General features: G+C 40.5%; 1 protein-coding gene across 4 annotated transcripts in view; it reads right to left on the bottom strand.

Moving 5' to 3' along the window:
* The window catches only part of GRIP1 (glutamate receptor interacting protein 1), a 795,045-nt gene that overhangs the window by 143,849 nt on the left and 625,799 nt on the right, over positions 1–25,397 (bottom strand). For all 4 annotated transcript variants that reach the window (XM_060194981.1, XM_060194983.1, XM_060194984.1 and 1 more), the window contains exons 6-7: positions 19,337–19,412; positions 15,337–15,482 (exon numbers count right to left, since the gene is read on the bottom strand). In XM_060194981.1, coding sequence (XP_060050964.1) covers positions 15,337–15,482; positions 19,337–19,412 — 222 coding nt within the window. The remainder of the gene's footprint in view (positions 1–15,336; positions 15,483–19,336; positions 19,413–25,397) is intronic.

Here is a 25,397-nt window from a genome sequence, read left to right as displayed (position 1 = left end):
CTCCTCTCTCCATTTCTCTCCAACAACGACAACATCAATAATAACTACAACAATAAAACAACAAGGACAACAAAAGGGAATAAATAAATATAAAAAAATTGACTTCTTTTTTTTTTTTAAAGTTGTAATCATGTGATAACTGTCTTGTAAATCATTATTTCCCTAATAAAACAATTTTTAAAAGTGTACATAGGGGCCAGGCAGTGGTGTACCTGGGTAAGCGCACACATTACAATGTGCAAGGACCCAGGTTCAAGCCCCTGGTCCCCACCTGCAAGGGGAAGCTTCACAAATGATGAAGCAGCACTGCAGGTGTCTGTCTTTCTCTCTCCCTCTCGATCTTCTCCTCCCCTTTACATTTCACTCTGTCTCTAATAATAAACAAAATATTAAAAAAGTGGAAATAGCCATGTGCATCTGGTATATAAGTTACTAACACTAACTCGAAAATTGAAATATGTGCTACAAAGTGAAAAATTCTTTGCTATAACTATTAAAAGAAATGTGCCATAGCCACCAGCTACTGCACAGTCATTATATTTCATATCATCATTCTCATCATCATGAGTCCTCCTTAGTCTAAAAATAGTCACTGCCAGGTATTTGTGGCACCAGATAAGTGAGTCACACAGGAAATGAAATGACTCTCCACCAGCTTCTGTTGAGGTATAGAAACCACTTAAGTAGGAGTAAGTGTCTGCCAGGCCAAAATGGATTCTGGATTCTTTTTTTTTTTTTTTTTGCCTCCAGGGTTATTGCTGGGACTTGGTGCCTGCACCATGTATCCACTGCTCCTGGAGGCCATTTTTCCCCCCTTTTGTTGCCACTGTTGTAGCCTTGTTGTGGTTATTGTTGTTGATGTCGTTTGTCATTGGATAGGACAGAGAGAAATGGAGAGAGGAGGGGAAGACAGAGAGAGGGAGAGAAAGGTAGACACCTGCAGATATGCTTCACTGCCTCCCCATCAGGTGAAGAGCTGGAGGTTGGAACCCGCATCCTTATGCAAGTCCTAGAGCTTTGCGCCACGTGCGCTTAACCCGCTGCGCTACCACCAGACCCCCTACTCTGGATTCTTAACCTCCCAAGACTGGGAAGGAACAGGCAGCCAGGAAGAGTTAATGGCTCAATAGCAAGATGCAGCGTCCTGCGGGCATCCTATACAAGCCTGATTCTTCACCTTTAAGTTTATAGTAAGAAAATGAATTCATTAAAAACATATATATATGTATATCTTAGTTCTTCAGGAAGAACATCTCAAATAAAACAAATACCAACCAAACTGACATCCTAAAAGCCAACGTACCTATAAGTTGCCAAAAATATACTTAGAAATATTTAAAGCATCTATATTTCTCATTGACCTTGGGTTTCTGTTGTGAATAAACATCTTTTTTTTGAGATTTCATTTTTTTTCAGTATTTTTTCTTTTTTTTATTTCTTTATTGGAGAATTAATGTTTTACATTCAACAGTAAATACAATAGTTTGTACATGCATAACATTCCCCACATCTTTCTTTTTAAGTGAGATAATGCACAGTTCTAAAGCTGAGTCTAGGTAAGAAAAAGGGAAAGCAGGGGGGTTGGGTGGTGGTGCAGCTGGTTAAGCACACACATTATCAAGTGTAAGGATGTAGGTTCAAGCCCCTGGCCCCCACCCACAGCTTAACAAGTGCTGAAGCAGTGCTACAGATTGCCATTTTTCTCTTTCTCTCCCTGTTTCCCCTTCCCATCACAATTTCTCTGTCTCTGTCCCAAAATAAGATAAAATAAATAAAATAAAATAAAATGGAAAGCAACTTGATTAATACATTAAAGCCACTAGTAGCTCCCTTCTCAATGAAGAAACAAAGGACATCCAACCAGGATATCAACAGAACAGACACCGACAGTGCTACCCAGCCTGAGGCAATGTGACCACTGGGTAAAAATAAGCATGGGATCGGGTGGTGGTACATCTGGTAAAGTGCACACATTACCATGCACAAGGACCCAGGTTCAACCCCCTGGTCCCCACCTGCAGGACAGAAGCTTTAAGAGTGGTGAGGCAGAGCTGCATATGTCTCTCTTTCTCTCCCCTTATCTATTTCCCCCTCCCTCTCAATTTTTGTCTCTATTCAAAATAAATAGGTAATTTAAAAAGTAATAAGCGGGGGGGGGGAGGGAGTGGGTGGGCGGTAGCACAGCGGGTTAAGTGCACATGGTGCAAAGCACAAGGACCAGTGTAAGGATCCTGGTTTGAGCCCTGGCTCCCCACCTGCGGGGCGGGGGGCACTTTGCAAGTGGTGAAGCAGGTCTGCAGGTGTCTATCTTTCTCTATTTATTTCAATAATAATAATAATAACAACAACGATAAACAACAAGGGCAACAAAAAAGAAAAAATAGCCTCCAGGAGCAGTGGATTTATAGTGCAGGCACTGAGCCCCCGCAATACCCTGGAGACAATTAATAATAATAATAATAATCCCAGACTAGTGCCTTGAATGCACTAGATTTTTAATTTTATAATTTTAACCTGAAATCTCTATTAGAAAAGGCTGACATATAGTTGAGAGGGGTAGAAAATGAGTTGACTATCATAATTAAGGTATAAAATGTTTGACAGGCTGGAAAAATAGGTGACTATTTAAAATTATTATTTAATAAGGTATTTATTTATTTATTTATTGCAGCCAGGGTTATAGCTGGGGCTTGGTACCTGCACTACAAATCCAACACTCCTGGTAGCATTTTTTTTTTTTTAAATCAAAGTGTGAGAGAAGGAGCTAGAAAGGACAGAAAGACAGAGAGGCCTGCAACACTGCCCTAGTATTTGAAAAAATAAACCCTTCTGTAGGTAGGGAGTGGGGGCTTGAACCCAGATCTTCACACATGGTGTGTTTTAGTGTGGGCCCCACTGCCTGGCTCTAAGTCTTATATCTTTATGGTAAGCTACAGTTTACAAAGTGCTGTCATGCAGGTGTTGGCAAAAGTGTGGAGAAGGAGGAACTCTGCTATGCTGCTGGTGGAAATATAAACTGGTGCAGCTCCTTTGGAAGACTGGATGGACAATCCTTCAACAAATAAAAATGGAGTTACCTTATGATTCAGCAATACCACTGTTAGGCATTTATCCAAAGGACACCAAGACACCAATTCAAAGGGACATATGTACCCCTATGTTCATAGCTGCCTCATTTACAAGAGCCAAAGAGTGGAAGCAGCATAGATGCCCATAAACAGATGACTGGCTAAAGAAATTATGGGATATATAATCCATGAAATACGACATCCTATAAAAATGATGATACTGTGTCCTTTGGGAGAAAAATGGATGGAAATGGAAGTTATTATACTTATGAAATAAGTAAAGAGTTGAAAGACAACTAACAGTTTCACTCCTTTGTGGGATCTAGAGAATTGACATATATGAACTTGGGGGGGAAAAAAACAAACACAACCAAACTGTTCCTAAGACTTGCAGAACTATGGTGGTTATCTTTGGGAAGTAGGAGGATGGGGAGACAAAGCTTTGATGGTGGGTGTGGTGTGAAACTATACACTGTAATCTTAAAGTCTTAAAACCTACTATTAAACACACACACACACACACACACACACACACACACACACACACACTGCTGTCATGTATCACATCTCTTTCTCATAATGCTCTAGGACAGAACCTGGCAGTTTTGATGCTAGAGTCTACAGACTCTCCCAGAGTGCACTGCGTGTGGAGACTTTCTGATTTAGGCTGTAGGTTTGGTTGGTAGGGCATTATCTGATCTTTTAAAAAATGTGGTACCAAAGCCTCTTGTGAGCATGAAACCAATGGTACTGAGTCAACTTTTTCATAATTAAAAAAAATTAGAGAAAGAAGAGATGGACACAAAGATAGAAAGGCACCACAGCACCACTCAATTGTCTGTGGAGCTTTTTGTGGTGCTAATCCCAATGCTTCATGCAGGATGGGGGTGCACCTTATTCTTGTTTATTTAAAACATCTGTTTTATTTATTACATATGAGAGAATTTCATATGAGAGAAAGAAGAGAGAAAGACAAAGCAAAGACCACTCCAATTTATGTGAAGCCAGTACTCAATCCAGCAATCTCAGGCCTTGAAGTTCAATGTTCTTCTACCAGTTGAGTTATTTCCTGGGCTGCAATGTATGCACTTTACCTGGTAAGTCTATTTCTCAGGCCTGGAACTTGTCTGTCAGTAAAGGTTTTCAGTAATGCTTAGTAAGAAAAGTCCTAGGTAGTGGTCCAAGCAAACGATGCTGAGATTCAATCATGTGGCATGTCTTTAGCTTTCTAGAGAACACTGTCTCTAAGGAATCTGACATGCCTTCAGAAGTCTATTCTGAACATTCCCTTTCCACCTACTCAGTTTGATAGGAATTCTGTAGGCATCTGTTCCTTGACTAGGTTTTAGCTAGGGACAACAATCAAAAAATGTAAACAGCACTTTAAGATGCACTTGCACCAACAGAAACTGGAACAACTCCAGAAATACTCCAAAGCAGAAAACTACAGAAAGAAGGGCTAACTATTTCTGTGGGAACCTGGAGAAGCCAGGGAATCCAAGTACATTTAGCACATGCTTATAGAATTAAGGAAAGAAGGTGAAAGACTTTGCTAGAGTTAACTGACTTTTTAAAAAAGTCATGTCTGGGTTTCATCTCTCCAGGTGATATATCTATATCTATCTATATACATGTAGATGTAGATAGATATGGATATGGATATAGATATATGGAGAAAGACAGTTGGAAAGAGAAAGGTAAAGAAACCACAACACGGAAACTTCCTTCAATGTGATAGGGGCCAAGCTCATACCTGGGTTGTACATATGGCCAAGCCGCACACTATCCGAGCGAACTATTCTGCAGGCTTGAGCTATGAGACTCTTTTAAACTTTTCATATGTAACCATGGCTTTGATGATGGTGCTAAAATATCACCCTGACATCTTTACTATATTCAGAAGTGAACACACTTGCTTTGGAATCTTCCATACATTTGTGTTCTGTTTCCCAGGATACTCTCTGCCTTGCTGGAGTTTGGGGCCTGCACAACAACTCTACCACTCCCGGTGGCCATTTCCTTTCTCCTCCTAGTAGAGGCAGAGAGAAATAGAAGGGAAGAGAGAGGGAGACAGAGATATCTGCAGCATAACTCCCCTTCTGTGGAGCTTTCTCCCTGCCCCACAGGTGGGGACCAGGAGTTTGAACCTGGCTCAGGCATAACGTGCGCTCTTTACTGGGTGGCTCACTGCCCCCTTCCCTTATTCTCTTTGGAGACAAGCTAGATGCTTATACTCCCGGCTCACTAATGGGAATCTGGAGCTTCAGCTGAACTGTCTGGAATCTGAAGATGTTTCTGGATATAGTCAAGATTGTAAAAGTGAAGGAAAGAAAAAAAGGTAGAGGATTCCTGGAAAATTATGTCTCACTCTCTCAGTCTGAGTAGCTTTACCATAATTTGAATCAATAAAAATGCCTGAATGATTAAACACCAGGAGATAATTAATTCAGTGTCTCACTTTCTTCCCTCTTACTCAGAACTCTCTTAGGTGGTTCATATTAAATATTTGATGTTCTGGGACTTTCAAATTTTGGTTCAATAATGCACTTAGGTCTAAATGATTATATTTTACATGATAAGATTTCCTTTTTATTTTTAAATATTTTCTGTAAGGCTCTTGCTATTGTAAAGCTATCAACTGGGCTGGAAAAATAAATCACTTGGATAGTTTGCCTGCTTTCTCATGTCTAGGTTAGAATCTGGCTCTCGGGCCAGGCAGTAGTGCAGTGGGTTAAGCCAAATAAGTTGAGGATATCACCTCTAAGAATTAAGAGGTCCTGGAGTCACTGGGAGCACGTCTCCACAGTATGAGGCATCTCTCAAGGCATCCTAAGCAGCAGACAGCCACAGTGATGAGCCCAAACACACAAGGCAGGAGGCTAGTGGGACTCTCCAGAAATGCAGGTGAAGTCTTACTTGAGAATCTCTCCAGTCACCCTGAATGAATGATAGCTACATCTGTCTTCTCCTCAGTGTCTATATGACTTGGTAATTATTTTTCTTTTTTGTTTGTCTGTTTCCTTGCTTTTAAAAATTTTTTTTACCCCTGTGAGAGTCACAGGCTTAATTACACTAGAATGAAAGTCTCCAGTGAGCCCCAAATGTCAAGCCTTAGGACTCCATTTATTCAAATATATGCTGCTTATCTGAAATCACGTCTTGTGGAGAAGCTTCCTTTACCAGGATCTACAAGACTCAGGTCCCTGTGGAAGGTGTGGGGTATGACAAAGGTTGAGCAATGAGCATGGATGACAGTGCTTTATACTCCTAGTTAGAAGCAATGGCTGCAAGTTCAAATGGGGCTGGGTGTGCTGACTTTTCCGATGACCAATCTTTCAAGCAGCCAAGGTCCCATGGGGCACCTTTCAAAAATCTCTTGTGAACCCTTAGGTATTCCTATCATGAAAATTCACTTTTGGTGGTTTTTTTTTTTTTTTATTATTAAAGCAAAATTTTCTAAAGTTGGAGGGAGCTAGACACAAAGAGATCATTTTGTAATTTATCCCCAGTACTTTCCAATCTTCAAACAACTGGAGAGAAATAATGTCTAGGTATCTATTGGTGCACCTCTACTCTTTGGGGGAATCTCATATATTCCTGCAGAAGATGGATTTCCAGATTAACATTTTCTTTTAGACTCTTAAAACTATGATATTCCGGGGGCCGGGTGGTAGTGTGACGGGTTAAGCACACTTGGCACAAAGCGCAAGGACAGGTGGGTATAAGGGTCCCAGTTCAAGCCCCCGGCTCCCCACCTGCAGGAGGGTTGCTTCACAAGAGGTGAAGCAGGTATGCAGATGTCTATCTGACTTCCTCGATTTCTCTCTGTCCTATCCAACAACAATGACAGCAATAACAACAATGATAAACAAGGGCAACACAAGGGGAAAAAAATAGCCTCCAGGAGCAGTGTATTCATAGTGTAAGCACTGAGCCCCAGCAATAACCCTCGAGGAAATAAATAAAATAAATTTCTTAAAAAAAAAAAAGGTATTCCAAAGTCACTGAAAATTGCTAATAAACACTTGGGCCAGAAAGCAATGGTGGGTGTGGGCCAAAGAGCTACTGAGAACTCTTTTCCATAGCTCTTTGGGATTCAGGTACCCTGATACTTTTATCTGTAACCTGAATATATATAGGGCTTCTTTAAAGGGAGTGATTGGAAGTGGAAGGGAGAGGATAAGAAGAGTGACCATCAGAATATGACTGGAAATTGGTAATCTCACCCATTATGACATCTTTTACTATACTACCTTTGGTGTTTTTTCAGAGAACAGTAAAAATTTGCTCTCAAGTTAATGAAACACAATAGACCAACAGCTTTTAAGCCATCTGCATTTCTTCTATTCAACAGATAAGGTGCATCATTTTCATATTTTAAGGCATACACTGTGCATATAGCAGTGAAAAAATATGCTTCTGTGCCTTCCCTAGGCACTTAGTTAAATGGATGAGATTGGCTCACCAGAAAATTAACACGATAATGGTGATAATTACTGGAGGAAAAGCAAAGGCTCCTAGGCAAATACAATAAGGCAACCTAGTTGAGATGTGATGTGATGGAGACAGGAGTCTGGTATAGGAGAGGAGGTGAAAACATTGTGCCTTGGGCCTCAAAAAGTAGAAAACAATTGGGAAAGTATCAAGTTGAGTTAGGGGTAGTACATGCAGGGATCCATAGCATGACATAGAGTTAAATTCTATCTGAAATTCTGAGGGGTGACACTGAGTAAGAATGATATGATTCAGCATATGCAGTGTAAAGGCCTTGTGTGTGGATTGAAATGGAGATGGACAGGAAGAACAGAGATTGACATGAGTTGGAGGTGCTAGCAGTTCTCCAGGAGAATGGAGTGGTGCTTCAGGCCCTCTCACATAAAACAAGTATATATATGTGATTAAAAAAAATTAAAACAGGGGGCAAGGTGGTAACATACCGGGTGGGTTAAGTGCACACAGTGTGAAGCACAAGGACCTGCCCAAGGAGCCTAGTTCGAGCCCCCTGCTCCCCTCCCCCCCCAGGGGGGGGGTCGCTTCACACAAGCAGTGAAACAGGTCTGCAGGTGTCTATCTTTCTCTCCTCCTCTCAGTCTTCCCCTCCTCTCTCGATTTCTCTCTGTCCTATCCAACAACAACAATGACAGCAGCAACAACAATAACAAAAATAACAGCAATAAAAACAATGGAAAAAGATGGCCTCCAGGAGCAGTGGATTCATAGTGCAGGTACTAAGCCCCAGTGATAACCCTGGATGCAAAAATAAATAAAATAAAAATAAAACATCTAGGTCTAAGTGGGACAAAGGAAAATCAAGGATGATTCAACTTAAACTTGAGAACTGCTCACATGTAAAATTGGATTGAGAGGGGTAAGGTGTGAAAGGAACAGCTGTATCTATAACTACATTCCAAATGTCCCTCCCTTTTTCCTTTTCTCTCTCTGGTTCCTGATGGAGTTAGAGTTCAGAGCCCTCTGTTCATCTTGCCTCTATCGTTTCTCCCATACTAAGAATATGGATCAATTTTTTTTGCCTCCAGGGTTATTGTTGGGGCTCAGAGCCTGCACCATAAATCCACTGCTCCTGGAGGCTATTTTTCCCCTTTTGTTGCCTTTATTTTTTTTTTATCGTTGTTGTGGTTATTATTGTTGTTGTTATTGATGTCATTGTTGTTGGATAGGACAGAGAGAAATGGAGAGAGGAGGGGAAGACAGAGAGGGGGAGAGAAAGATAGACACCTGCAGACCTGCTTCACCGCCTGTGAAGCGACTCCCCTGAAGGTGGGGAGCTGGGGCTTGAACCCAGATCCCTATGCTAGTCACTGCACTTCATGCTATGTGCGCTTAACCCACTGTACTACCCCCCGACCTCCTGATCAAAATTCTTTTTGGGGTGTAGAAAGTGGGAGCTCTGTCTTCTTTAATTGCTTCTCCACTGGACATGGGCATTGGCAGATTTATACATAATCCCAGCTTGTTAGGAGATAAAGTTTGTAAGATATATTGAACATAAAAGGGATTGACTGAATGCAAGAATTACTATTACTAACAGCATATGAAGTTAGGGGAAAGCCTGAATTTTGACAATGAGATTCATAAACTCTGTTGCCTGGGCAAAAGCACACAAGCTTAATGTTCTCCTTTCCTGTTTCACAGGGTATACAAAGACAGTAATTATGACTGTAATATCTTTTACTCAGACTGGTAACTACAGACCCTATTGATAGGTTAGGATGAAAGGTTTTCACTACAGATACTCTGTGAAAAACAGTGTAATGAAGAGGATGGTGAGTCTGGGAAAAATGTCCTTTTTAGAGTCAGGCCCAAGTTCCTTCACTGAAAAATGAAAATGAAAGTTTCCCGAGATACATAAGTGTTGACAAGAGAGTTCTATCCCAAATAATGTCCCTAGTGAAATACTAGGTCTAAATGAGAAATTTCAATGACAGAAAGAGGAAACAAACTCTCAAGTAACTCTTCACAAAAAACAGATAATGAGTAGTGTCCTTAATATGCAGCCTCTGCTTATCAATTAACTTCAAAACTAAGAACAACTTCAGCAGAATAAGGAATGAAGGTTGTAAGCAGACAAAAAAAGAATAAAAAAAATGGCTAGTGTTCTTAGGAACAAACTATTCAACTGCACTGGGAAATTTTTAAGTAAATTAAAACATAAATGTTATTTCACCTAACAAATCAAAAAGCTCAAAACTGATAATATTCAATGTTGATAAGCTTTGGAGAGATGAATACACTTAAAACATTGCTGGTAGAAATATAAAATACTGGGAGTCGGGCTGTAGCACAGCGGGTTAAGCGCAGGTGGCGCAAAGCACAAGGACCGGCATAAGGATCCCGGTTCGAGCCCTGGCTCCCCACCTGCAGGGGAGTCGCTTCACAGGCGGTGAAGCAGGTCTGCAGGTGTCTATCTTTCTCTCCTCCTCTCTGTCTTCCCCTCCTCTCTCCATTTCTCTCTGTCCTATCCAACAACAACAACAACAACAATAATAACAACAACAAAAAAACAGCAAGGGCAACAAAAGGGAATAAATAAAATAAATATTAAAAAAAAAAGAAATATAAAATACTACCAGCTGGGGCCCTAATCGGGGAGTCCTGAGTCTCCCAAACAGACATGATGGGTCTAGACCTCAAATAAATCCCTCTCTCCATTGTTTCCAGTCATCTCTATCAGGAACAACAAAATAGACCCCTTTGTGGGCCCCCATAGGACCTTGCCCTCAATCTGGATCAACAATGGTAGAGAATGTTCCATCCTCTGAAGGGAGGATGGACAATATACTCTATGCTACACCTGAGGAAGATGGGTCGATTCTGGGTCAGCATGGAATGTTCCTACTCATGACCACAGAATGTGAGCTTAGATCTAGAGGGGTGTAGAGTTCACACAGGCTCCTAAGCTAATTATGGGCCCCAGATCACATCAAATTGATGGGGTTTACAGTAATATTTATACCCTTTTCCCATATTAGGGAGCTACTCTCTTCCCTGATCCAGCTTTCTGGTCCTTTTCCCAGCCATGACATCATCTCCCCAGACAATAATTAGGATCCACCTACATATCAGTTTTCAGGCTCAGGCAAACAAACAAACAAACAACAACAAAACCCCCAAACACTAGTATAGCTACAGGCCCTTTGAAATATAACTAAAATATGCCTACTAGCGATCTACAAAATGGAGGACCCCCCAATGCCTCACCTGCACTATCCCAGCCTTAGGTCCATAATTGTCCAACAGTTTGTTTGGCTTTGTATGTTAACTCTCTTTTCAGCCACCAGGTTCTAGGTACTAGCATGATGTGACCAGACTTCCCTGGACAGACAACCCCACCAATGTTCCTTGGAGCTCCGCTTCCCCAGAGCCCTTCCCCACCAGGGAAAGAGAGAGACAGGATGGGAGTATGGATCGACCTATCAATGCCGATGTTCAGTGGGGAAACAATTACAGTAGCCAGATCTTCAACCTTCTGCATCCCACAATGATCTTGGGTCCGTCCATACACCCAGAGGGTTAAAGAGTAGGAAAGCTATCAGGGTAGGGGTTGGTATACGGAGGTCTGGTGGTGGGAATTGTGTGTACCCCTCTTATCCTATGGTTTTGTCAATGTTTCCGTTTTATAAATAAAAAATACAAATAAATAAAGAAATATAAAATACTATCGCATTTCTAGAGGACATTTGGATATATGTGCCAAGTATTTTTAATGACTTATTTATTTTACAGGAGAGATAAGGTGGTTTTCTTACCTCATATACATTTTAGAAATAGCTTATTAAGGTCTCCCCCCAGTCCAAGATTCCTTTTTTTAAAATTTTGAATAGAAACAGATTTATGGTGCATTTGATGTGACATCTTTTAGGTATTAAGACTTCTTAGATAAGGACATGATCTAGGCTTCATTTGCATAGTTTTTTTTTTAAATCTACAAGCTTTTGTCTACATCTGTATCTAATTGGGCAATATATTTATTCATACTTACTTTTTATAGAAATTTTATTATTTTATTGCTGTTATAGAAAGGATCTTAAAATTTAACTTTCTATTAAACTGAACCCAACTGAGCTTTATTTATTATTATTATTTTATTATTATTATTTACCAGAGCAACCTACCTCTGGCTTCTGGTGGGACTGGGCTTTGATTATGAATCTCTGGTGCCTCAGGCATGAAGGCCTTTCTGAATAGCCACTACAGTATGTAATCAGTCTCCTAACTGAATTTTCTGTGCTAACGTTGAATCTAGCAATTTAGAGAACTTTACAATGAACTTCCTTCCTGATGGCCCACTTTCCCATTTCTAAGGGAATGGGTGGAAACTCTTGGGTATGAAAGTTGCCAGGCATTGTACAGAATGTGTAGGTTAAGCTGGAGACAGGACATTTACCTCATTCCCTCCTGGATAAAGAGATGAAGACCTTCCCTTAAAGTGCTACCCCTCCTCTACCCCCCAAGATGAGCCCTGGTCTCTATGAGGCCAGCTGCTAAGGCCATCATAATATAGTCCTCCTTTTTTTTTTTTTTTTTTTGCCTCCAGGGTTATCACTGGGGCTAGGTGCTGGCACTATGAATCCACTGCTTCTGGAGGCCATTTTCCCCATTTTTGTTGCCCTTGTTGTTGTTGTTATTGCTATTGCCATTGCTGCTGTCGGATAGGGCAGAGAAATTGAGAGAGAGGAGGGGAAGACTGAGAGGGGGAGAGAAAAACAGACACCTGCAGACCTGCTTCACTGCCCATGAAGTGACCCCCTGCAGGTGGGGAGCTGGGGCTCGAACTGGGTTCCTTGTGCTTTGCACCATGCATGCTCAACCTGCTGCACTACTGCCTGGGCCCCAGCCTATGTTTTTAATCTATCTGCCACCTCTTCTCTGAATACCCCATTGATAACTGCCAACTTTCACCTATATCTGCTCTCATTTCAAGTTAAAAAATTCCATCATGTTAGGTAATGATCCCAGTTTATTATTTTTATTTTTAATAGATTTTTTAAATTAAAAAATATTTATTTATTTATTCCCTTTTGTTGCCCTTGTTTTTTTTTATTGTTGTAGTTATTAGTGTTGTTATTGATGTCATAGTTGTTGGATAGGACAGAGAGAAATAGAGAGAGGAGGGTAAGACAGAGAGAGGGAGAGAAAGATAAGACACCTGCAGACCTGCTTCACTGCTTGTGAAACGATTCCCCTGCAGGTGGGGAGCCAGGGGCTCGAACTGAGATCCTTAATATGGTCCTTGTGCTTTGTACCATGTACACTTAACCCATTGCACTACTGCTCAGCTCCCCTATGATCCCAGTTTATATGTGCTTTTATGTTTGACTGTGGTCCTGTTTGCTAAGTTGTAAGCATCATAATAATAAATATGGTAGCAAATGGAAGAAATAGTAGAAAAACCGTATCTTTTTTTTTCTTTGCTTCTGTATTCCTGGTATCTGCTACTTTGCTCAATAAGTATTTGTAGACCGAATAACATATTGAACATTTGCTTCAATTTTAGTGGTAATAATGCCTTGTGCCATCTTCTAAAATAATGTGTGACTGCCATTTAAAATAGACACTGCTAATGTAGGAAAGTGGCTTATACTGGAGTGGATGCCTTGCAAGCATCAAGTCCTGACTTTGAAATCTTTCTTTCTTTCTTTCTTTCTTTCTTTCTTTCTTTCTTTCTTTCTTTCTTTCTTTCTTTTTCTTTCTTCCTTTCATTTCTTTCTTTCTTTCTTTCTTTCTTCCTTCCTTTCATTTTCTTTCTTTCTTTCTTTCTTTTCTTTTTCTTTCTTTCATTCTTTCTTTCTCTCTCTTTCTTCCTGTCTTCTTTTCTCTTTAAAAATATTTATTTACTTTGTATAGAGACATAAATTGAGGGGGAACACGTAGATAAAAAGAGACAGAGAGACACTTGCAGCACTGTTTCATCACTTGTGAGTCCCTCCTCACAGGTGGAGGTTTGAACCTGAATCTTTGCACATTATAATGAGATGTGCAACCACCCGCCCCTTCCTCTTTCTCCCTTCCTTCCTTTTCTTTTGTTCCTAGAACATTGCTCAGATCTGGTTTATGGTGGTGCAGGGGATTAAATGTGAACTTCTGGTGCCTCAGGCATGAAATTCTTTTGCATAACCATTATTTTGTCTCCCCTAACCTCTCTCTTTCTTTCTCTCTGTGCCTTTCAAAATAAAATAATAGCCACTGCTAGTACTTATATGGTAAATGATGTAACAGAAAGGGAAATAAATATATGGCCCAAATTAATAGCAAAAAAAAAATCAATCAACAGAAGTAAAAATAAAACTCAAAACAGTCTAACTCACTAGCTAATTCAAAAGTCACAACGATGGAGAAAGAGAAAGAAGAGGAGAGAAGGGGGTCGGGTGGTGGCGCAGTGGGTTAAGCGCATGTGGCGCAAAGCGCAGGGACCGGTGTAAGAATCCCGGTTCGAGCCCCCGGCTCCCCACCTGCAGGGGAGTCGCTTCACAGGCGGTGAAGCAGGTCTGCAGGTGTCTATCTTTCTCTCTCCTTCTCTGTCTTCCCCTCCTCTCTCCATTTCTCTCTGTCCTATCCAACAACGAATTGCGTCAACAAGGGCAATAATAATAGCCACAACGAAGCTACAACAAGGGCAACAAAAGGGGGGGAAAAATGGCCTCCAGGAGCGGTGGATTCATGGTGCAGGCACCGAGCCCAGCAATAACCCTGGAGGAGGAAAAAAAAAAAAAAGAAGAGGAGAGAAGACATGAAAAAGGAAAAATGGAGTAAAGTTCATTCATTCCCAAATGTCCCATGTCAAGGGCACAGTAAACCATTTTTCCTGATAAGAAATCTTTTAAGCCTCTTTACACCTTTTAGGATACTCAGACTTCTCTAAAATAGTTCAGGCCAGTGTAAGGATTAAGAATACTTTCAAACAACACTGTTCTTCCATGAATTGTACAGAGTGGGAAACAGATGACTGCACAGTGAACAGAGTCTTTCTGCTACTTCTGCTACATTTCAGAAGCATGAAACTTAATAATAAAGTCAGGTCATATGATCAGGTCTGATAATTGTAAACGGTACTTACAACATGATTTAAGTCCCAATTTCTGGTTCCAATTCATTCTCCAGTAAGTTTCTTGTCTTAGTCAACAAACCTTCAGTTCTTAACATTTATAAGCTCGAGTTTACTATAGCTTTATTCTATTTGTGAGCGTAGCGAAAGAGTTGCATTCTACTGGAATCCTCACAGAAAGCATACTGCCCTTAACTTCACATTTTAGTCAGTGACACTGTGTTCCCCATGGTTCTTGTTCTGCTCCCTACATAGGACAGTGAATTGTAATTTCCAAGATATCGAACTAGTTGGTTTCATATTGTGAAGTTACAGGAAGAAAGGAATTCCCTAGTATTTCTAGTATTCTGGTAGTGGAAAAAAAAAAAAGAACTAGCCCCTAAATTAAAAATACAATTTTTTTGTGATTTTCTAGGAGGAAATGCTTTCCTGGAAAGAATAATCCACACATATGAGCTGACTGCAAGGTGACACATTCTAACAGAAAGACTTCTTATTGTAGGACCTATAGACATAAGAACTCTGAATAGCTGAAAAGTACCACTTACCTTTCCCTGAACCCAAACAGAATCATGACATAGTATTGATGAAATTCTGTCTGCTTCAGAAGAATATTACAGTTCATTCTCAAGCCTAAGTGGCTTATCAAGGATGGACATGAGGCATCCCAAAGCTTAAAGATGACAACCTCAGACTCTGACATACCCATTACTGAGACATCATATTCTATCAGCAGTGTTGCTTCTTGTCCACACTGTTTAAGAATACTCATGGCTTCAGCATGCGTGGTCCCAAGAAGTCGAATTCCATCCACACTGAGCAACCTATCGCCAGCTTTGATGGTCCCCTCTCTGCAGAGAGAATAAAGAGGCAGTCTTTATTAATTTAACATAGTGGGGATGAACATTAATAGTCATTTAGCCAAAGTGGTTCTTTTGTACATGTTCTGCCATCCGTCTCAGTGGCATTTCCTTTTAGGCATCAAGTGGGATAGCAAGAGAGTAAAAGAGGTAACCCTGAACAGAAAATTGCTTCAATACAAAAATCAGTAATAAGAAAATAGCCACACATTATCAAATAACCAGGCTACCCACAGTTAACTCTTAAGGTGAAAAAGCAACGAAGGTCTACTTTCCCTTTTCTAGGTTTTTGCCTAAATGTCTAAAATTGATTTTTTTTAAAGCCCAGGAAATAGCATTTACTTATTTTCCCAAAGCCAGGTGAGCAGCAAAACCTGCTGATCCCATTCAATTTATTCCAAGCAGGATAGGAAGCACTGGTGAAAAATTTCCCTAGTCTGTAAATTTCTGCTGATTTATAAGGTTCTCTGGTGATCATTAAGTTGATTCAGTTTCACATTCCCTAGAAGAGGCTAGCAAATACTATTCTCTCTGCTGTGACCATATACATTGAAGGCACTGAAAGAGCATATCAATATCTCAGGACATTGGCAACAGCGGTGAGGAATAGCCAGAGGTTTTAAGATTATAACCCTCCTGCCTCACAGAGCATCATGGAGATGAAAGATAATCAAAGGAGGGGAATTTTGGAAATTTTGGAAATTGCAAATTTAGGATTTGGAAATAATCAAACATTTATCACTTAAGTATTTCAGCTCTTCAGTTCTTATTTTTTAATTTTTGTATTTCCTTTAGCCTTATATTAATTTGGTAAAAATGTTGCTCACAAAATCAGTAATCCAGTTCTAGTAGTTCTGTTAACTCCAGCTGTAAATGTGAATAAGTGAAAATATTTTCATTTGCTTTAGATAGAGCAACTCATAAAAAAAAAAGTCCCCAAAGGGAAAAAGGCAATTTTTTTTTCCTGGAAATTTTGTTGCACTATCCTCTCAAAAGGCAAATATATATTAATGTATCTAAGAAGCCAGTGACTTTACATTCTCTAATTTATATGACTTTGTGTGTGTGTGTGTGTGTGTGTGTGTGTGTGTGTCTGTGTGTGTGAGAGTTTAGAGTATGAGCTTAGAAAGGAAAAAATTTTATCCCAGTTCTTTCAAAAACTAGTTGGCAAGTCATCTAAACAAATTAGAAATGAACCTGTCATCTGTAAATGTGCATTAAAAAAAAAAACCAAAGGGGTCAGGCAGTGGCACACCTGGTTAAGTACACACACTGCAGTGCACAAGGACCTAGGTTTGAGCCTTTGGTCCCCACCTACAGAGGAAAAGCTTCATGAGTGGAGAAGCAGGGTTGCAGGTGTCCCTCTGTCTCCCTTTCTATCTCCTCTCTTCTCTCCATTCCTCTCTGTCTCTATCCAATAATAAATAAATAAAAATATTTAAAAAAATAAACCAAAATCCTCATCTACTTGGGTGGATCTGAGGATAAAATATGCTGTCAATCACTTAGCTTCATTTCTAGACACGTAGTTGACACTCATTAAATTGTATTTATTGATATTATCATTAGTTTAATTTCTTTCTTTCTTCTCCATTTTTTTTTTTTGACACTTGCAGACCTGCTTCACTGGCTGTGAAGCGACTTCCCTGCAGGTGGGGAGCCAGGGGCTTGAACCAGGATCCTTATGCCAGTCCTTGCGCTTTGCACCACATGTGCTTAACCCGCTGCGCTACCACCCAACTAACTCCCCCTTTTTTTTTTTTGCCTCTAGGCTTATCATTGGGGCTTGGTACTGCACTATGAATCCACTGCTCCCAAAGGCCTTTTTTCTCTTTTTTTCTTTCCTATTTTATTCAATAGGGAAGAGAGAAGGGAGGGGGAGTTAGGGAGAAAGAAAGACACTTGAAGAACTGCTTCACCACTTGTGAAGCTTCCCTGCTGCAGGTGGGGGCCAGGGGGAGGGGGAAGGGAGCTCAAACCAGGGTCCCTGCACCTGTCCTTGTGCAAAATACAGGGTGTGCCACCACTCATCCCCATTAATTCAGTTTCTTAAGAAATATTGTAAATGTTATTCAGAGTCAGGGTAATTTGTGTGTTTTTCTCTTAACCATCAATAACATTTAGTGTTTCTGTAATACTATGAAGTTGTCTTTTGCTCTGGAAAATTAATGCACAGGTAAGTATCTGTTGAGACATCTAAATTATGAGTTGACTTGGGACCTCCCTAAAGTTTATAATATAAGGGCTGAAGGAGTTGCCCTTCAGATATTCAAATTAACATGAAAGAGGAAGCTCCAGAGATTGACAACCTTCCTTTTTACTAGAAGTCACTTTCACTCTGATGTACTTAATTATCATCAAAATATCAGAACATTGTTAATAATGTTAGGTTGTCAGAAAAGTCACGATATACTTTTCCATAGAAAAATGCATCATGGGGCCTGGGCAGTGGTGCACTGATTTTTTTTTTTTTTCTTTTTTTTTTCTCCAGGGTTATTGCTGAGGCTCGGTGCCTGCACTATGAATCCGCTGCTCCTGGAGGCCTTTTTTATTATTATTATTATTGGATAGGACAAGAGAAATTGAAAGGAGAGAAAGACAGGCACCTGCAGACCTGCTTCACCACTTGTGAAGCAACCCTCTCTGCAGGTGGGGAGTCTCCAACGAGGATCCTTGCACTTGGTACTATGTGCACTTAACCTTGTGTGCTATAGCCTGGGCCCCTGGCAGTGGTGCACTGGTTTAAGCACACATAGTAAGAAGCTCAAGGACCTGCACAAGAATCGAGGTTGGAGCCCCCTGTTATCCACGTGTGTGTGGGGGAGCATGGTCACTTCACAAATGGTGAAGCAGGTCTGCAGGTGTCTTTGCTTCTCTCTCCCTCACTTTTTTTTTTTTTTTTTGCCTCCAGAGTTATTGCTGGGGCTCAGTGCCTGCACCATGAATCCACTGCTCCTGGAGGCCATTTCCCCCCCTTTTGTTGCCCTTAATGTAGCCTTGTTCTGGTTATTATTGTTATTGTTGATGTCATTCATTGTTGGATGTGACAGAGAGAAATGGAGAGAGGAGGGGAAGACAGAGACAGGGAGAGAAAGACAGACATCTGTAGACCTGCTTCACCGCCTGTGAAGTGACTCCCCTGCAGGTGGGGAGCCGGGGGCTCGAACCGGGATCCTTAATCCGGTCCTTGCGCTTTGTGCCATGTGCGCTAATGCTGCCTGCCCCTCCCCCCTGTCCTCTCTTATCTACCTCTCCTCTCTCAACTTCTCTCTGTCCTATCCAATAAAAATGGTCACCAGGCGCAGTGGATTCATAGTGCTGGCATTGAACCCCAGCAATAACCCTGGGGGCAAAAATATAAATATATCATGACTTTTTCCAACAGCCCAATACTATGATTCAGACCGCCACCACCAGGCACTCTTTGCAGGCTAGAGGTCAGCATGTGGAGAGGATGCACTAAAATCACCTGTCTGAAGATAGTTCCTTCCTAGCCTTTATTCAGTGCTATTGGTACAGCAGTGCCTCCTGCAAGGTACCATATATCTCCATTCTGCTAAAACTGAAACTTCTGATAGGTAGATATTAGTCTCTGCATTGTACGGTGGAGGAAACTGAGCTCCAAACTGTTAAGTCACTTAGGGTAGCCAGGGCAGATAGCTAAGACTTAGGCACTTACTGGAGTCAAATTATGCTTTTGCTCAGTTAGCTTCAATTCTTTCAGTATTTACACTACATATGTTTACTTCCTATCCATCTACTACTAAAAGCTCCAGTCCTGATTTAATAAAGCCCCCAGCTTTACTTCATTTGTTTGGACAGTGACACAGAAAGATGGAGTTTACCTGTCAGCAGGCCCTCCGGGACGAACACATGTTATCACAACAGGTCGGGATTTATTTCGGTCATCATGTGCTCCCCCTGGCAAAGAAAAGGAATACAACTTGAAAAAACTTTTATTATTGCCATTAGAAGAGTTCACTTACAACACGCCAGGTGAGGAACTGAAGTGCCTTTTACTATTGTGTGGAGGAAAACTTACGTCAAACTTTCCCTCCAGCATAACCTTCAAAAGCTTATTCACATTATATAGACTAGGCTTCTGAATTCACCATTTTTCATTTCTCAGTCAATATATAAGAGGGGTCACATGATGTAAAGTGTTTATATTAACTAGTGTAACAATAGTGTCTCCTAGTCATTAGTAGCCAAGTTAGAACAGCTGTCGGTTATTTTAAACAGAGCACAAGCGAATATAGCTGCTGCTAGTCAATCCTGGTTATAGTAGGTTTACAACCTATAATATTAGAAGCAGAAAGTTCAATTAAAGCAAGGTAGGTAGAGAAATAAAAAAGAAAAAAATTAAATATTCAAGTGGCTGAATATCCTCCCTTAAAATTGGGCTGCTTGATGATATTATAGTTATACTTAGAAAAACACAAAGAATCCATCAGGAAGCTCCTGGAAATTACCAGGCACTATAGAAAGGTGTCAGGCTACAAAATTAACACACACACAAAGTCAGTTGTATTCCTTTATGCAAACACTAAGTCAGAAGAAGAAGAAATCCAGAAACCAGTCCCTTTTACCATAGTAACTAAAACCCAATAACATATCTAGGAATAACCCTAACAAAAGAATTGAAAGACTTGTATACTGAAAATTAAGAGTCATTATTCAAGGAAGTAGAAAAAGACACAAAGAAGTAGAAAGATATTCCATGTTGGACTGGAAGAATTAACATCATCAAAATGAATTTTCTATCCAGAGCCATATGCAAATTTAATGCAGTCACCATCAAGGACCCACCCAATTTTTTTTTTTAAGAGAATAGTTGAAAAACTACAAATGTTTATATGAGAAAATACCTAGGACTGCCAAACAAATTTGAGAAAAAAGAACAGAACTGGAGGCATCACACTCCCAGATCTCAAATTATATTATAGGGCCACTGTTAAAAAAAAAAACAAAACTGCCTGGTATAGGAACATAATTACACACAGTGACCAGTGGAGTCGAATTGAGAGCCCAGAAATTAGTCCCCATACCTATGGATACCTAATCTTTGACAAAGGTGCCAGACTATTAAATGGAGAATGAAGTCTCTTTAACAAATGGTGTTGGAAAAATTGGGTTGAAACATGCATACGAAACCGAACCACTACATTTCACCAGACACAAAAGTAAATTCAAAATGGATCAAGGAATGGAATCAATGGAATCAAAATGGATCAGTGGAATTTTACCAAAGTAAAAGACTCTGGAGTGGGGGTGGGTGTGTGTGGAGAATACAGGTCCAAGAAGGATGACAGAGGACCTAGTGGGGGTTGTATTGTTATATGGGAAACTGGGGAATGTTATGCATGTACAAACTATTGTATTTACTGTTGAATGTAAAACATTAATTCCCCAATAAAGAAATAAAAAATAGGTTTTTTTTAAAAGAAAAATGGATCAAGGACTTAAATGTTAGACCAGAAACTATCAAATACTTAGAGGAAAATACTGGCAGAACTCTTTTGCTATCTAAATTTTAAAAGCATCTTTCAGTGATACAAATCCAATTGCAAGGAAGACTAAAACAAAAATAAATCAATGGGACTACATCAAATTTAAACGCTTCTGCACAGAAAAATAAACCATCCTTGAAGAGACACCTTACAGAATGGAAGAATATCTTTATATAACATATATCAGACAAAAGGATATATATATATAACCAAACTCAGAAAAAAAAACATCCAAAAGTGGGGAGAGGATATGAACAGAACAGTCACCACAGAAGAGATTCAAAAGGCCAACAAACAAATGAAAAAATGCTCCAAGTCTTTGATTGTCAGAGAAATGCAAAGACTATGAGATACCACTTCACTCCTGTGAGAATGCCATACATCAAAAACAAGAGCAAGGACCTGTGGAAGGATCTTGGTTTGAGCCCGCAGCTCCCCACCTGCAGGGGAGTCACTTCACAAGTGGTGAAGTGAAGTAGGTCTGCAGGTGTCTATCTTTCTCTCCCTCTCTCTTCCCCTCCTCTCTCTGTTTCTCTCTGTCTTATCCAACAACAATGACAATAACAACTACAACAATAAAACAACAAGGGCAACAAAAGGGAATACATAAATAAATAAAATTTTAAAAAAGAGCAACAACAAATGCTGGAAAGGCTGTGGGGGCAAAGAAAACCTATTGCACTGCTGGTGGGAATGTAAATTGGTCCAACTCCTGTGGAAAACAGTCTGGAGAACTCTCAGAAGGCTAGAAATGGACCTACCCTATGACCCTGCAATTCCTCTCCTGGGCAAATATCCTAAGGAGCTAGACACACCCATCTAAAAAGATCTGTGTATACCTATGTTCATAGCAGCACAATTTGTAACAGCCAAAACCTGGAAGCAGCCCAGGTGTCCAACAACAGATGAGTGGCTAAGAAAGTTGTGGTACATATACACAATGGAATACTACTCAACTAAAAAACGATGAATTTTTCCTCACCTCATCTTGGATGAAGCTGGAAGGAAGTATGTTAAGTGAGATGAGCCAAAAAGAGAAGGATAAATATGGGATGATCTCATTCGTAGACAGAAGTTAAAAAATAAGATCAAAATGGGGAAAAAACAAAGCAAAACTTGGACTAGGTTTGGTGTATTGCATCAAAGTAAAGGACTCTGGGGTGAGAGGGAAGTCGTGTTTCAGTCCTGGTGCATGATGGTGGAGGAGGCTCTAGGTGGAGGGTGTGTTTTGCAGAAAACTGAGAAATATCACACATGTACCAACTACTGTATTTTATTGTCAATTGTAAACCATTAATCCCCCTCAATAAAGAAAAAAGGGAGGGGGGCTGGGTGGTGGCATATCCAGTTAAGTATACATGAGACAAAGCGTGGGGACCTGAGCAAGAATCCCGGTTTGAGCCCCCAGCTCCCCACCTGCATTGGGGACACCTCACAAGTGGCAAAGCTGGTCTGCAGGTCTTTATCTTTCTTTCTCTCTCTCTATCTGCCCCTCCTCTCTCAATTCCTCCCCGTCCTATCCAATAAAATGGAAAAAGTGGCCTCCAGGAGTAGCGGATTTGTAGTGCTGACACCAAGCCCCAGCAATGACCCTGAAAACAGAAAGCAAAGAGGGAGAGAGAGAGATGAAAGACAACTACTTGATAGTTTCACTCATATGTGGTGGAACCTAGAGAACTGGAATATATGGTCCTGAAGAAAAAAAAAAGAAAGAAAAAGAAATACTATCTCTAAAAAAATGGGCTGCTTGTAATATTTTGAGCAAATCTGCAGGCATGTCATACCAAGGGCAATGCTGACATGGGGATTTAAATTTAATCCCTTCTCAGTAACTCTTCTTTTTTTCCTCTCTCTTAATTAGATAAGACAGACAAAAATGAAAAGGGGAGTGGATGGGGAGATAGGGAGAAAGAGAGATACCTGTAGCACTACTTCAATGCTAGTGAAATATCACCCCCTCTGGGGGAGGAGCAGGGGTTTGAACCCACTTCCCTGCATATCGTTACATGTGCACTCAACCAGGTGTGTCACTGCCTGGTTCCTCCTCCTCAATAATTTTCAGAAGCATAAAAGTTTAAAGATAATTTTATAAGTTTCTTTTGTAAAATCCAAGTCCCCGTTGTATAAATGTCTTCATTTGTGCTTCCTTAATTTCCACTTGTACTGTCTCAGTGCTGGCCTGCTGATTACGTTCAGTCCTTGCACATTTGGCAGCATAGGGGCGCTAGAAAGTTCTTAATAGTCACTGACATTGACTTTACTTAAACTTTCATCCACTTGTTCTATTATCTAGAGCAGTGAAGCAAGAATGTACTCTCTTCTTTAAGAAAAATTTTTCTGAGAGAAAGAAAGAAAGGGGGAGGGAGAGAGGGAGAGAGAGATGGGTGAGGGAAGTGGAGAGGAAAATACTCCAAATGTCCAACAGGAGAAAACTAATGAAATAATATAGCATTTAGTCTTAAAGTAAAATGTTCAGAGAGAGGGAGAGGGGGGAGAGAGAGGGAGGGGGAGAGATATGGGTGGGGGAGGCAGAGAGGAAAATATTCCAAATGTCCAACAGGAGAAAAATAATGAAATAATATAGCATTTAGTCTTAAAGCAAAATGTTCAGAGAGGGAGGGAGGGAGGGAGAGATAGAGAGATAGATATGGATGGGTGGGGGAGGTGGAAAGGAAAATATTCTAAATGTCCAACAGGAGAAAACTAATGAAATAATATAGCATTTAGTCTTAAAGCAAAATGTTCAGAGAGGGAGAGAGGGAGAGAGAGGGGGAGAGAGAGAGAGAGAGAGAGGGAGAGAGAGAGGGGAGAGGGGAGAGGGGAGAAGGGGAGGGGGGGAGAGAGGGGGGGAGAGAGATATATATTGAGAGAGAGAGAGATGGGTGGGGGAGGTGGAAAGGAAAATATTCTAAATGTCCAACAGGAGAAAACTAGTGAAATAATATTCCATTTAGTCTTAAAGCAAAATTTTCAGGGAGAGAGAGGAAGAGAGAGGGCGGAGAGAGGGAGAGAGAGGGAGAGAGAGGGAGAAAGAGGGGGAGAGAGAGGGAGAGAGAGAGAGAGGGGAGAGAGAGAGAGAGACAGACAGACAGACTCTGGAACCACTGCTTCCCCTTTGTAAAGCTTCCCCCTGGCAGGTAGGGACCAGGGGCTTGAAGCTGGATTCCATTCTATCATGTACACTCAACCAGGTATGCCACCACCCAACCCCTGAAAACAAGAAAAAAATTTTTTTCTGAAAGAACAATGACTACCCACCTATTAAGTCTTGCCTTTTAAAAAATATACATATATTATTAATTTGATATGACAGAGGGAAACTGAGAGGGAAGGTGAGATGGGCAAGAGAGCCAGAGAGACCTGCAGCACTGGCTCGCTGCTCATGAAGCTTCCCTCCTGCAGGTGAGGACTAGGAGTTTGAACCCAGGTCCTTGTACATTGTAACATGTGCACTCAATCAGGTGCACCACTGCCTGGCTCCTTTTTTAAAAAAAATTTATTTTAGAGCGAGGGAAGAAGGGAGAGAGGGAAGGAAGGAAAGAGACAGAGGGGCAAGAGCACTGCTCATCCCTGGCTTATGGTGGTGTCCTGGATTGAACCTGGGACCTCATAGCCTGATACATGAAAGCTTTTTGCATAGCCATTATGCTATCTCCCCAGCCCACTAAGTCCCATAATAAAGCCGAATGTTTCCAGTGTCTTCACTATTCTTCATGTTTCCAGTGTCTTCACTATTCTTCACCTGATTTTCTTATATAAAGCCATCTTGGCAGTCCATTTGGGTGACATATAGACAAGTAATAGCTAATAAATATGAATATGATTACCAAGTACCCCTTCCTTGATGTGTTGGTGAACAAACTCATATTTTGCGAATGTGATACAATTAGAGAGGTCAACTTAAAAAACATATCTTAAGAGAAAGATTCGAAGGTATTTGCTGTTTCTGATGAAGGAAAGTGCTTCATCTGTGCTCACTTCTGCTACAAATGGTGTATTTACTTTAGCTGATTGATACTAAAATCCATTTTCAGTAGTTTAGTGTTTCACGCAGTTCAATGGGTTCTATAAAAATCTTTCATGGTTAAGATAGTATATTAGTAACTTTCCAGGAAATACTTAAAAATGATGACAACAAAGCACAGTGTACCCATATCTACATAAATACTATTATGCAACTTCTCTTTTACAAGATGATCATAAAAAGATTGCCGTAGCTTTCCCTGAAGGAAAAACTTGCTTTTGAAAAGGATGGTGGCATGAAAAGACCTACAGAGGGGATGCTTCATAAGTGCTGAAGCAGGTTTGCAGGTCTCTCTCTCTTTCTTTCTCTCTCCCACTCCTCTCAATTTCTTCCTGTCATATCCAGTTACAAAAAAATGCAAGAAAAAAAAAG

The sequence above is a fragment of the Erinaceus europaeus genome, chromosome 7 (assembly GCF_950295315.1).
Source record: "Erinaceus europaeus chromosome 7, mEriEur2.1, whole genome shotgun sequence".
Classification (NCBI taxonomy): domain Eukaryota; kingdom Metazoa; phylum Chordata; class Mammalia; order Eulipotyphla; family Erinaceidae; genus Erinaceus; species Erinaceus europaeus.
Note: the sequence above shows the minus strand (reverse complement) of the source record. Positions and strands in the feature narration are given on the sequence as shown.